This window comes from Hetaerina americana, unplaced genomic scaffold (genome assembly GCF_022747635.1).
Source record: "Hetaerina americana unplaced genomic scaffold, ioHetAmer1.1.p SCAF_2, whole genome shotgun sequence".
Classification (NCBI taxonomy): domain Eukaryota; kingdom Metazoa; phylum Arthropoda; class Insecta; order Odonata; family Calopterygidae; genus Hetaerina; species Hetaerina americana.
Window position 1 is genome coordinate 88,518,394 of NW_027286763.1, and position 14,786 is coordinate 88,533,179.

At 33.7% G+C, this 14,786-nt stretch overlaps 1 protein-coding gene across 1 annotated transcript; it reads right to left on the bottom strand.

Moving 5' to 3' along the window:
- LOC139688167 (tropomyosin-1-like) lies at positions 1-14,331 on the bottom strand. Its single transcript, XM_071585594.1, has 5 exons — positions 14,318-14,331; positions 13,632-13,806; positions 12,581-12,757; positions 9,703-9,840; positions 1-82 (listed from the first exon to the last, which is right to left on the bottom strand). Exons 1-5 carry the CDS (start codon positions 14,329-14,331, stop codon positions 77-79), a joined length of 510 nt encoding a protein of 169 aa, XP_071441695.1. The 3' UTR covers positions 1-76.
- Between the last annotated feature and the right edge of the window lie 455 nt (positions 14,332-14,786).

Sequence of the window (14,786 nt, forward strand, 5' to 3'; positions counted from 1 at the left end):
GTTAATTGGTTCATATTCTTAACTAGCACATTTTTATCATGCTTCTCAGTCTTGAGTTCTTCATATTGCTTTGAATTTACCCCTAAAAAATATGAAAGTGCTGAAATTAAAACTGACAAGTCATGGAAGAAGGATTTATTCAAATTTGAAGATAATATTTGGTAGTGGAACCTCGACAAAGAAAAGTAAAATGTATTCAGAACTTAGTCATATAAACATATGTATATGTGAATGAAACTTAGTGGATAATCCAGTGCAATTATTAAGTGCTCTAGGTGCAGCATGGTGCAAAATCACACAACAATCAAGATCACAAAATATCCTGAAATCCAGGTCATGCAAAAAAGCAGCTCTAGCGTGGAATTCAAATTTTCTCATTTTTCTCCTTTAGGATTTTAATATTAAATGTGTTGTATATTTATTTTACATTACATTTATAATGCACATTATATATTTATACTGGCATATATAGTTATACTTATTTACTCTTTTTGCCCCAAATGATGCATCTGCTGCTAAACTATTGATGATGTTAACATCAGATATGATGTGCCATATGAAGGATATTATTGATACTAACATTAGCTTTCTTTCCAAAAGAATTCCAGCTTTGGCAGAGGGACAACAGTTATTATTGGCTGGGTTTTCTGCGGTGCACTAGTTTCAACGCTTAGGCATCATCATCAGATTGAAACTAGTAGTACAAAAATAAAGAACAGTGGAAAAATACATGGTGCTCTTCATTTAATGATCCAGATCCCTACTCAAGGTGCTTTGTGGAGCGCACTTTGAGTGAGTACGTTGCCCATCAGATAGAATGTTAAGCTACAGACCCCTTGGCACCTTTTGTTAAGAGTAGGCTAATGTTGATGCTGGGTTTCTCTCCACCCTTCATCTTTTCCTGTCCATCCCAAATGGCGCAAATAACCTCAGCTATCAGTCGCCTCCCCTAAAAACTACTACTATGATCAATTCAGAAATTGCAAAAGTTAATACTTTTCCCTGGATATTCAAGTGAAAGTTCCTCCTCTTTCGATCAAAACATCCTGGTGTTTGGTAAAAAAAAATGCAATTAAAGTATGCAAAAAAGTATATATAATGCATAGTGAAAAAGCACATCTAATACAATTCTGAATGCACATTTTGAGCGAATATAGCGCTGCTTGGTAAGACCAGTTTCTCAAAGGTATCTGCCTTCCTTCACATGCCTAATTCAGATATTGATAAAGTTTTCATGCATACCTCCCTGAAAGAAACTGGAAAGGGATGAATGATATTCCAGAGAGGAAATTGAAGCAAGGGAAATTTTAAGGCAACATACTGAAAACACACTTCATATTTTCTAGGTATCATTTTCAGAATCTTGCCCAAACTGAGACACAAACCAGAATTTAAACTAGATCTGGTTAAAGATAATTGGTGAGACCATGCATTACTTAGTGGAATATTTTCACATTCATGATGAAGAGAAATGAAACTTTGTACTAGTCCACATGATATTTATGATGACATGATATACATGATAGCATGATAAAATCTGCTCCTTCTAGGGTTACATTTAAGAAATACCTAAAACATTTTCTTATAGATAATTTCTATTATAGCGTGGAAGAGTTTCCAGAATATTTGGAACATTGAAACAGCTGATTGTTTGTTCTCTGACTTGTCCTATATTTTACTTTGTTGTCCTGGAACCAATAACATTTATTTTATTTATAACAGTTAACTTAAAGGCCATTTTCAAGGTATAAGCATTTTCTATGAGATATAGGCATTGAGTCCTAATTCATTTTATGAAGGAGTAAATATAATAATGTATTGTGTAATGATCTGTAAAATTACGAATCTTATGAATCAACTAGATAAGGTTTTCCAAATCAAATGTATGGATTATGGCAACTTATTGTTTTAATTGTGAATAAAGAGCATGTCATTAATTTTGATGGGGCAAACTTCCAGCTAGGCTACTGATTTCAGGTCAGCTGTACAAAAAATTGTATTGGTAATGAATATTTGGACAAAAACAGTTTGGGAAACATTTACTAAGAAGTAAATGGTAATGATTCAATTTTGTGACTCTATTTTGATGAAAGAGAAACATTAAATAGATTGATAGAAGTAATTAAAGGGTGATCAAATACTTTCATAAGTAGCAATAATATGTACATAATGGTTATGATGCATAAATTAAAGTAAAATATACTATAATATCAAAGCTACATACTTAATAAAAAATTATGGAAACCTGCTATACATTCAAGAGAGGTTACCCCTTTCAGGGGTTACATAATTTGAAAATGTAATTGAGGCATTACATATAATGATTTCCCAAAAACTGGTCATTTAGTACAGCATGCAAGAATATATTTTCTGATTCTATCACTGCGAAGGAGATCAATAGATAGTATGGCATATAAAGCTCTTAGTGCCTGGGGAATGGACACTTTCAGAGCAAGTTGTATTAACTTCAACATTTGTCCTCCTGTAAACCAGATAAAAATCATGCAATCTTCTGACAGCAATAAATGGGATAGCGGGGAGTGTGGCTAAGGTGTTTTGTGCTCATCCAGAATATTAATTAGGTAGATAATACCACAAAATAACCATAATTGTTGATGAGATAAGCTTTAATTAATTAAACCACAGAACTCTGTGGCAAATACTAAACCAAACATCTATGATAGGGTGAACTGAACTCTTTTAGAAATCAAAAATAATGATAGGTAACAATAGATCATAATGGGTCAACTTTCATCTATGTATGCTTTCCGTTGAAATTAAAGTACGCTTATTTCATTTAAAAGAAAATAATTACAAAAGTTGTAAATTATCAGATATAATTTAATGACAATTAAATTCATTACCTCCCTAACTTTATAGAAATTGCATTAAAAGAGCTGTAGGGAAATGTTAAATAGGTGAGATAGTTATGCTTGGCAATTAAAAGTCTTGGCAAAAAAAACTTTTACTGGTAAGTGGAGACCATTTTTGATTTCTAAAAAAATAATTTGTCAAAATTAAATCTTATAATGTTGTGAAGCCAACTCATCCATAGAGTGATTGATAAAGATAAATTGCATGCTCACTCTGGTATTTCCTTCTTTTTAGCATCTACAAAAATCATCCCCCAAGAGCAAACACTTGGCACAAGCATTTTCATCTCATGCTTTCTTATGGCTAGAATTTTGACAAGATTGTTTACCTGATAGCCTGCGTATTTGATTTTTTAAAATTTCCCTTTCTCTTGTGAGTTCCTCAATTGATCTTTTATTAACCTCCTCTTTTTTCTGCATCATTTCTACTTCTCTTTTATATGTCGTCACTTTCTCTTGTTCCTGAGCAAGCTCAATACTTATCATGCCCTTGGAGTTTTCAAGAGTTTGCAGCTTTTTTGTCACAAAGTCTGCCTGTCTATTTACTTTAGCAACTTGCTGGCTTAGGAATTCTACCTCCTCAAGTTTCATCTGCTCATATGTTAAACAGAAGGCATTTCATCAAAACTGAATTACAAGTTCATTCACTTTTTAAAAGGTGAACTTGAAAGCTTAATGTATAAGGGCCACAAGAGTTTGCCTTTTTGAAGGGAAGATGGTGTGACTCCCAGCCAATTGGTGATCAGCTTGAATTCTGGATACAGAGAGCACTGTTACACTCCTCTAGAAGTCAAAGTAATATCGGATCACTGATTGGCCAGGAACCATGTCTTAAAAGACATCCTTATGTTGGCCAAATTGTAGATAAATGCAGAAACACACTAGCCACTCAACTCCCTTAGTTCTATCAATATACAGCAATGGAAATAAAAATGTTGCAGAAAATCGGAAAACACACACTGTGAAACCTTTAAATTTAAAAGTGAGAGAGTATGGCTCACCTCAACTTAAACTAAGCCTATGGATTTAGGTGACTGTTCTCCTGTCTAACCCACTAATCATTTCCTAGATATATCAGTACCAAGAAAAATCACACAACCTGGGTGTGGATGAACGTGTTTCAAGACAAAACTCAGATAATACCAGGATCATCAAAATAGGTAACAGGTCATTTAAGAATGGCATTTTGTAAAATAAATATGCATAACTGAAAACATCTTAGACATAATTACAGTTATTTTCTTCTTCTTCCTCTCAGCCTTATCCCATGCATATGGGCTTGGCATATTTACAATTACTTCATTCAACAGTAATTATGAAGATGATACATATTTTCCATGCACATGTTTTGCAACTAATTTGCCCTTCAAGTGAAACATGCATACAGAAAAATGGCTTAATTCATGAGGGCTAATTACCATATTTCCTGGTCAATTTGACACACTTTTTTTACCCTAAAATGTGCTCTAAAACCAACCTGTGTCTTGGGGACCAATGGTATATGGACGTGACTACCTACTATAAGTTGCAAGCCAATTCACCACGAAAAATAGTTTATATTAAGTATGTTTTCTCAATTTCAATAATAACATAATAACATAATGTTGAGCCAGTTGATATATGATCCTCAGCTCATGATATATCCTCAGCAGTACTTCCTAAAAAATTCTCCAATAAATCACAAATATATAAAATTTAGATACATCTTACAAGTGGTGCTGCTGAGAAACTTACACGGAATGGGTTAAAGGGGATTTCGCCCCTCCGCTCAAGTATTGGGCCTTTTGTGGTTAACTTGAAGTCTACAGGCACTCAATCGTACATAGTAAGTGCTCAGTATAAGATGAATGTGTAATACATTCCTTTCCATTTAGTGTGTACATATGCTTTTACACATAGAAACTAAGCATGGCATAAAAAGTTAAAATTAGAATAATCGCATGGGATCAAAAGAGAGAACTGTCATACTGTATCACACTAAAGGTTGAAGTCATGAATTAAGCTTCAGAATATAGAGATAGGGCAACTGATGGGCATTTTGGCCCACCTTCAGCTGAGAAAATGATACGAGCATGGAGGAAGCAGAAAATTGATTACTGAATGCAGATAGGAATAAAAAACTCAATATTCTCCCTAAATAGCAAAAACTTGAAGAACATGTCAAGAACTGGATAAAACACAAGAAGAATGGGATTAATGTTTTAGCAAAAGTAATTTTAACTGAAGTGAAAAAATTAGCTATAGACTTAGCTATTGCCGATTTTACTTGGTCTACATTTTGTATGAAAGATTCACAAAGAGAAATTGTCTCAGCATGCATACCAGGAATACGAAAGCACAAGAACTGCCACTTAAAAACAAAAGAAAGGTTTACAGATTTCGCAGTGAAAATAAATGCATACATATTTGATTTTAGCAGCAAGTAGGATGAATTTCTGAGAGTTTATGATAAATAAATGTTTACACAGTAGCTAATTCTTTAATGTAAAAATTCTAATTTCTTTCTATGAAGTTCTAGCATTAAAATATTTTTCAGTCCGATCCAAGAATTTTTTTGTAACTTTTAACCTGAAAAATCTTAGTCCATCTTATGAGCCAGAATATATGGTACAGTATTACTTGTGTGTTTTTAGAATTAAGTATTAATAGCAACTAATTGTTGTAATATTATCATATTAGTAAATATGCATAAAGCTAATACTGTAGAGACTCTTAAATGTTAAATAATAACAAATATGTATTATGGATTGTTTGTTGAAAAAGATTTTGAAAACTTTTTCATCAGGGACTACGGACCCCATAAAGTGGCCAATAAAAGGCCAGATTTAAGTAAGATATTAGCAGCGTCCATGAAAAAGCCCAAAATGCCATAAAAATAAATATACATTCCAAAAATGATTTTGGCAAAAGAATTTTAATTAGAGTAAATGAATGAGAACACTGCAAGCTTTACAAGGAAAAATATGGTCTTACATAGATAAGAAAACCATAGTCTTTCAATCAGGGAAAATTGAGTCCAAGCAAGTCCAAGTCCAGCAGTTCATGAGAAAATAAAAAATTAAAGCAGAGGCAGAAATAGGTAGTCAGGACTGATTGCTGAAAAAATTCTTTGGCAACTTATGATTTATCATACTTGGATCTGCATTTTATGAATTCCATGAATATGCATTTTCTTCAATTTTATCCTAAATATCTATTATGAATAGGCACACAACATTGTTATTTTACATTGAATACTTTATTTATCATGGCCTGTGTTAAATATGAAATGTCAAAATCATATGAAGGGGGTCTTATAAAATTCTGTCTACACATGGGTACTCAAGCTGGGGTTGGGACGGGAGACATGTGGGTTGAGGGACGTAAACAATAGAGTTTTAATTGTGAAATAACCAAATTTTGTGCTCCTATTCAATAAATGCATTCCACCAAGTTTTGCTAGAAACTACAAATTGTACAAGTATTTTTTACTAGTGGTAAGATCCCAATTTTTGAGCCCCATAGAATAAACAAATTATTGAAATATTTAAGAGAACACTTTTTAAAAGAATAAACCCATTCTTACAGAACTCATATGCATGACATGTTAATCTTATGGAACTAGAACTTTGATTCGATCCAAAATAGTTACATAAATACATTTTATTTCCATAACCCCATGGTTTCCAGTGATAATCATATCTTCCTTGGTAGCTTAATGGCCAGAGCATTGACCGAGCAAGTCCCAGTCAAGGAAACTTTTTTACTCGGAATCCACACCCTTCCACCTTCCCACTAACCTTGCGTTTGCCCTTTGTGCCCCTTGTTTCCATCCCTTTTCCCTATATCTTCATCCAAATATGTTTTGTGTGCATATTCATATGTTTTAATATGTATATATATATATATATATATATATATATATATATATATATATATATATATATATATATATATATATATATATATACATACACGAGGGTCATCCGGAAAGTAGTACCCGTTCGTGAAATAAAGACACAAAAGTAAATATTAACAAACATAAAAAATTTTATTTGAAAGAGGATACTTTAAACTACTTCTCAACATAATCTCCAAGCAAATTAAGGCATTTGTCATAACGTGTGACAAGTTTCTGTATTCCTGCTGCATAGTCCTTCGCCGCCAGCTCATTGAGATACGCGAGGGACCCATCTTGCACAAATTTTTGCATAATGCAGATGGTGTTTCACAATTTCATGAACAATTGTTCGAGAAACATTGGGAAAATGCTCACAGATGTCATCAATTGTGACGCGCCGATCGTTCCTCACGAATTCGTCAACTGAGCTCACCAGTTGGTCTGTAATGACAGACGGTCTCTCCGAACGCTCATCGTCGTGTGTGTTCCCCCTCCCCATGTTGAAGTTGCGACACCACCGCCGAACAGACGACTCGTCCATTACATTGTCTCCATACACCTCCTTTAATTGGCGATGAATATCACATGGGCGAACGTTTCTTGCATTGAGGAATTTAATCACTGCCCTCACTTCACAACTGGCGGCGTTCTCAATTTTTTTAAACATTGTAAACAATCACAGAAACAACACAGGCAATGCTAGCGTCACGCAACTTGGCTCAGAGAAGGCAGACAAGCCACTGAAGCTATCTGACCTCGTCCAGTGGCTACTCGCGTCGTCAGCACTTCATGCGGCACGAACGGGTACTACTTTCCGGATGACCCTCGTGTATATATATATATAAATACATATATATATATATATCTATCTATCTATCTATATATATATATATATATATATATATATATATATATATATATATATATATATATATATATATATATATATATATATATATATATATGATTTATCATCAATATCAAATCAAAATTGATCAAAAAGTTCCCGGAATAACCACCGTGTGGCGCTCCCATCGTTCCGATTTGAGTTCTGTTTTTTTTGTTAAATTGGTACATCTGTTGTTGATATTCCCTTTAAATCTTAGTGTCATAACTTGACATTTGCAAAAGTTACGTAGCCAAGAGTACATCTATCTCTGTGTGTGTTGGCGATTTTTTACAATTTCAGAAATGGATTTAAATTTGCAACAACGAACTTGTATTAAATTTTGCGTAAAAAACGGATTTAGTGGCGCACGGACGTTGGAAATGTTGGAAAAGTGTTTCGGCAACGATTCTCTAAAAAAAACGGTCGTTTGCCAGTGGCACGAGCGGTTCAGAAGTGGTCGTGAGTCAATCGAAGATGATGAACGCAGTGGCAGACCATCGACATCGAAAGTCGGTGAAAAAATTGATAAAGTAAAAGAAATGTTGGTCAATAACCGCAAATTAACCATCAGAGAAATAGCGGAGGACTTGAACATTGCCTATGGATCCGCCCGATTGTGGTTAATGATTTGGGTTTCCGTCGTGTAGCATGCCAAAAGACCTCAATTTCATGCAAAAAAGAGACCGTGTTGACGTCGCAAAAGACATGATTTGCGAGGCTGAATCCGATCCCACATTCATCAAAAGGATCATTACTGGAGACGAGACGTGGGTTTATGAGTACGACACGCAATCCAGACATCAGGCAAGTGAATGGCGTTCACCAAATGAGCCGAGACCAAAAAAACCACGTCGTTTTCAGTCAAAAAAGAAGGCAATGCTGACGGTTTTCATGGATTACAACGGTGTAGTGCATCATGAATTTTTGCCAGAAGGCCAGACAGTAAACAAAGAGTATTATTTGGGCGTTATGAGACGTTTGCGTGAAGCAATTCGCCGAAAGAGACCAGAAATGTGGGCAGAAAACTCGTGGATTTTGCACCATGATAACGCACCGTCGCACAGTGCTATCATTATTCGTAATTTTTTGACGAAAAATGCAACAAATACCATCCAACAGCCACCGAATTCACCTGATTTGGCTCCCTGTGACTTCTTTCTGTTCAATCGAGTTAAAAAACCATTACGGGGAACGCGTTTTAGCAGCCGAGAGGAAGTAATGGAAAAATCGCAGGAAGCACTGATGGACATACCGAAAACCGAATATAAAAAATGTTTCGAGGATTGGATCAAGCGCTGGCATAAGTGTGTTGCAGTCGATGGGGATTACTTTGAAGGGGACAATATAGATTTAGATGAATAAACTTGTATTTTTAATTTTCTGAATAAATTCCGGGAAATTTTTGATCAAGGTAGTATATATATATATATATATATATATATATATATATATATATATATATATATATATGTTTGCTTGGACCAGGGTATTTTAGATTTTAATAAGGCTAAATCGACTTATCAAGAAGTGCTTGAAAGCAATTATTCCAATTTCTCTAGTGATTCTTTGGAGAAGGATAAACTATTCCCTCCCTGGTGAGGTTCAGAATAGCCCAATATCTTACCTCAAATATATCATACCAACCCGTATCTTATCAAAGTATGATGTACAGAAAATTGATATCACTTTACACCAAAATATATTTTTATTTTTTAGTCTCGAAAAAAATTATTTATATTTATGCTACGGAGAAATTATGCAAATGTTATCAACAAGAAGGCAGTGTATGATGTCAGATGCATGTATAGTTTAAAGAAGTCTGCCTCCATGTGCGTGTGGGTGAAATATTTGTGAAATAAGAAAAAAATAATTGAAGCCCTTCCCCATGCCTATTTTTGAAATTTTAAGAATGTGTACGCTTTTCGAAACCTAGGTCATTCATCAGCCTTTCACGATTTGTGTTACATGTTTTGAAACTACATTTATTAACAATGAGCACATCACTAATGCATTAAAAAATCCTGTTGACATGCAGGGCAAAGAAAAGTTTCATAATTCACCTTATTCTGCTTAGTGACTTCATTATTTTCTGCCTTCAGATTATCCACTCTTGTCTGGATTCTTGCAATTTCAACTCTAAGTGATCGGCATTCATTTTTCAACTTTTCATTCTCTCGGGCTTTTACTTCATTTTTTGACTGTTAGGAAGAAAATTAAACAATTCTTATTAAGATCAATTGACCCACATTACATTCATTATGCCTTGAAACCAAAGGCTGTCTCTCCATAATAAAGGGTGAAAGTATATCAAGACAATCCCAGTTTAGTTCACAAGCACCAAGAGATGTAAATGTGCTCAGGCAAGAAGAATGGACATTAAAAAGTAAATAAGGCATTATATGAACGAGCAGTCATTGCAATCCATTATTCATGGAATCTGAGATGCTCTTACGGGATGTCTTGGCTGATATGGTTGGGGTTTTAAAGAGCATAAACGGAAATGGCACAGTGCAAGAATATAACTTAATGGACTAAGAATACAAAGTATAAAATCCCATTCTCTTATTTTGCCACTTGGCCAAATTTTGCTATTTTCCACAAGGAGTCCTCAAATAATTATAGCATTAAATAATTCACTAAAACTTTGATAGAGAGATCATTTTCTGTAGAAAGAATGTCTTTAAATCCAGGAATAATAACTCACATATTTAGTAGTAGTAATTATAAACCGCAGTGACAGCAAGCAAGCATAATGTGATAAACAAAATTATCATGGAATAATCTTAATTTTTATACTCAATTCAAAATTACAAGACTTGTTGATTATTGATTACATATCTGCAAAATAATAATCTTTTGAAAAGTAAGTAATGATAAAAATTGTATGAAAATTATTTCCTGGAGCTTAAAGAATGACTGCATGACCACCAAATGTTATAATGGCATTATAATACAAGCATGTTTAACAAATACAACTTTTTTAAGAGGACACCAACAGGGACAAAGAAAAGCCTCTGGCTACTGAGTGTGTCTTATGGCACTCAGTAATCAGAAAATGGCAGAGCAACTTAAACAGTTAATTGCCATTTATTTCTTTCTGCTATGAATATTTAGTTGCTATGTATGCTTATGAAGCACATGCATAAACTGACTGAAAAATTAGTGACATTGAAAGATGTTGAAGATTAATGGGTTTGTCAAATTTTGCAAACATGGCAAAAACTTTAGAGGTATTTCATTTGCTTAACCAACCATATGGGAAGGAGTCTATGAGCTGAATGCATTACTATAAAATCGTTAAAATCATTTGAAAGAGGGCTGCATTTTGGGTGGTGAAGATACAAACATTGAACGACCTTCCTTATTCACCGTAATGAGCAGTAGAGATAATTTTTGCATCACTCTTAAAACTATTAGAAGCTGATGAAGAAGTCAGTATCAACTGAAGATCCTGTCAACAAATTTTGACTGAAATTCTTCAAATGACTACAAAATGTGTGCCAAATTGGTTGGCTGGTAAACTTTGTAACCACAATGGGTCAACTGTAAAATAAGGAATAGATCCTGCAGACCATCAAATTGAGGAAAAGGGATAGGATGAATGAATGCTCTAAAAAAGTGAAAATATTGCAGAAAAAAGAGCAATGAGTTGAGAAGACAGGGGCATGGAAGAGTGGATGAAAAGGTGGTGGAAATACTAAAAAGCAAGGCAAAATGGATCAGCTGTGTAGAAAAGCAAAGTATTTGGCAAGGAGAGACCCAAGGAAAATAAGAAAGCAAAGCATGGTAAATAAGCAGGGAAGGTTAGTACTATGTTCACAAGGAAATAAGGAGGTATGTGGTGAGATACATAGAGGAGCTTTTACATTATCAGGTAGATCTAATGAAGAATCAGAATTGAAAGATGAGCTGGAATGTGACAAGGAAATGCAAAGGCCAATAGTAGAAAGGTCAGAAATGGAGCAGAAAATTCAAGCTCTCAGGGAGAGAAAAGTGAATAAATACCACCTTAAGTACTAAAAGTCTTGAGAGTTTGTGCAGTAACAATATTGACCAATTTGATCTACAAAATATATGAAACTAACATTTTACAATAACCTATATCTAAACAATAAGAATTGGAAGAGGGGTTGAATGCCAATATTATTTTTTTTTAATTGCGAGATACTTCAGGAGATACCACAACAGTAACTTTTTACATCATCCACTAATATGCATATCAATGCAACAATTTCAGACGGTAAAATCACGTTTCGACCGCGATTTGAACCTGGATCCCTTGATGTCTGCTAGAGTGCTTTAGCCAGTTGAGCTATTCATATACATCATCAGCTTAACTGGCTAAAGTACTTGGCAGGACATCGAGGGATCCGGGTTTGAATTCTGGCCAAGGCGAATGATTTTTACACTCTGAAATTGTTGCATTGAAAAGCATTTTTTAGCAAATGCACTGAAAATTTCATAGAGCTCAAGCTTAAATTTCAAGCTCTGGAAAAGGCAAGAGGCATTGCAGTTAGTAGACAATTATTAACATTCAACAAGTAGACTGACAACCAGGTGGTACTGGCAGTTGGAAGATCTGTAGGTAATGATGGAAAGTAGCATAAGAGTGAAAAATAAATTAGCTCAAGTAGTAATAATTAATAAACAAGTTCATCAAGACAAAAGTGATAAATATTAGAAAAGAAGAAGGATTTACTTTTATACCACTGGAAATGAGAGGGACTGAATAAAAAAAGGATCACTTAAATATTTGAGAATTCTCGTCACTAGAAGGATTTCCAGTGGACATAAAAAGCAGGATACAACCAGGAAAGGTAGATTTTGGAAGGCTAAAAGGATTTCTGAAATGTGAAAGGATTATGAAAGAGCTCACAAAGATGTTTTCTAAGTGTTTTTTTTTTTTAAGTGTTAACAACTGCCAATATTTCAACTTACCACTTCTTCTTTTAACCTCCTTTCAATCTTTTCAAGCACTTGAGATGAATTTGCAATTTTGCTATTTAAAATTTTCAGCTCCTCTTCTTTGGCTTTCAGGTCCTGTTTTGCTGTTTTTAGATCCAAAGTAAAAATATCCATTTTTACTGAATTATCCTTTATTGTTCTTGCTTTGACCTGGAATGTACATCATGTTTGAGAGGTAAAAAGTAAAATCTAGCATTCAAAAGGAATTGAATGCTTCACCCAGAAAATTGAACTACAGTCATAATGCCAGAATAATACAGAATACATTTCCTAGCTGTTGGGATACATGTAACAAGAAATTGCAAAGTACATAGGCAGAATTCACTGGATTAACTAGATTTTTATCAAATTTTCAACAATTCACATCTGGGAGGTTAGAGCATATTTTGATTTTGATGAAATCTGGTATGATATTAACTAAACACAAAGAAAACAATGGCATTGTTTGGTATTGGTATGATACTAAAGCACCATTAGGCATTTGGAAATTCGAAAAAATGCAAGTCACATATAACAACAAACCTTTAGGAAACTACTGATAAGTTATTTGAATAAAGTTGGCAATCAATTAGAGGAGGGTAAACTGAGTTCAATTAGCATTCCATTAATTTGCAACCACATGAGAAAAATTTTCATTTCAATGGGGATAGTAAATTTTACTCAAAATGAATATACAATCTATAAGTCGGATGATCTGATCTGGGATTCTTCTCCCATTAGGGCCACCTGGGGCAAAATATCCTTTAAATATTTTTGTTTTTGCCTTTAAATGAAATACTCTATAAAGATTCATATCCTTTCTTTATTGGTATTTTGAGGTAATATTAAAACTTATAAAAAGAAAAGAATGCCAGAGTAGAATGTGAAGTCCAAAATGTCAAATTTTCCATTCATCTTAATTTTATAATTCCAAATACCAGCCGAAATTCTCCATTTCAACTTAATGGCTAAAAGAATGCATGTTGACTCTAAGTCTGATGCTTTATTACCTAACTTTAAGACAAAAAACACATAAGATTTTTACCTTCAGCTCCTCCTCCATCTCTGCAATTTTCTTGACTGACTCAGCATGCTTTTCAAATAGTTCATCAAATTTTTGCTTCAGGTTTGTAATATCTTCAACAAGATCAGCTTTTTCTCTCACTAAACGGTCCCTTTCTCTCTGCAACAATGCTTTGTTTTTTACAGATGCTCCACGCCTGAAATCATTTTAAAAGGACATAAATATTTCAAAAATATATTCAGTAAAAACATATGAGAACTATTGAATAAAAGTAGTTAAATTTATAATTCAATGTTCCATTATCATGACACTTTTAATAAACTTTTCTTATTGATTACATCATGCAGCGACAAAAATTTCTACAAATAATAATACCATCTAACTTCATGAAAGGATAATTGCCAGGGAAACAAGGTTTATAGCATTAGAAAAGAATTATTTTATCAATAAAGTATAAAACAAGCTGAGAAGATGGATTCTATGCCTCCTGTTTTCAAGAGTTTTAACAGTGAGAATGAGATTAAATTGCAAGTTAATATTTAGCATATTTATAGCCATTAAAAAATGCAAAACTATATTTACCCAGAACAATTATCCTCCCAATTATCTATGTTTAATTCCATATTAAGTATAGTTTGAACTAAATGAAAGAAGATCTGAAGTGGCAATGGGCCACTGAAAACCATATTCAAGGTACAACAACATACTCTTCATCTTCCATATCAAGTTGATTCCTTAACTCAATTTCATGAGAGAGCTTAGCAATTTGGCCACGTAGATTCTCCAATGTTTCTTGTAAGTTCTGCTCTCTCACATGAGCTGAATCTAAATTAGTATGGGCAAGGTCCAAATCCTAAAATGAAAAATAAATACCTAAGACAGCATTGCCAAATGTAATAAGTACCAAAAGTATAAATGTTTACAACATTAAAAAGAAAAGAAAAATTCAAACAACATATATTTGTTTTCATTTGAAAAAGATACTTTATAGCAATTGGATTGTGAGACTAATGGCTATTATTTGAATTGGGAAGAGCTCAATACATTAGGAATAAACATTTCATCACAGAGTTCAGCATTTTAAATAAGTACTCATACAAAATATCCCCAGAGCAACTAGGCAACATATAATCTCGGAAATGGTAAGATTACCAAAAACTATTTAAAAACTCATGC

What these genes read in the sequence shown, in the direction of transcription:
- LOC139688167 (XM_071585594.1), bottom strand. An exon ending in AGATGGAGGAGGAGCTGAAG is followed by an intron (nt 12,758 to 13,631) that starts GTAAAAATCTTA and finishes TGTACATTCCAG; the next exon opens with GTCAAAGCAAGAACAATAAA. An exon ending in GGAGGTTAAAAGAAGAAGTG is followed by an intron (nt 9,841 to 12,580) that starts GTAAGTTGAAAT and finishes TCTTCCTAACAG; the next exon opens with TCAAAAAATGAAGTAAAAGC.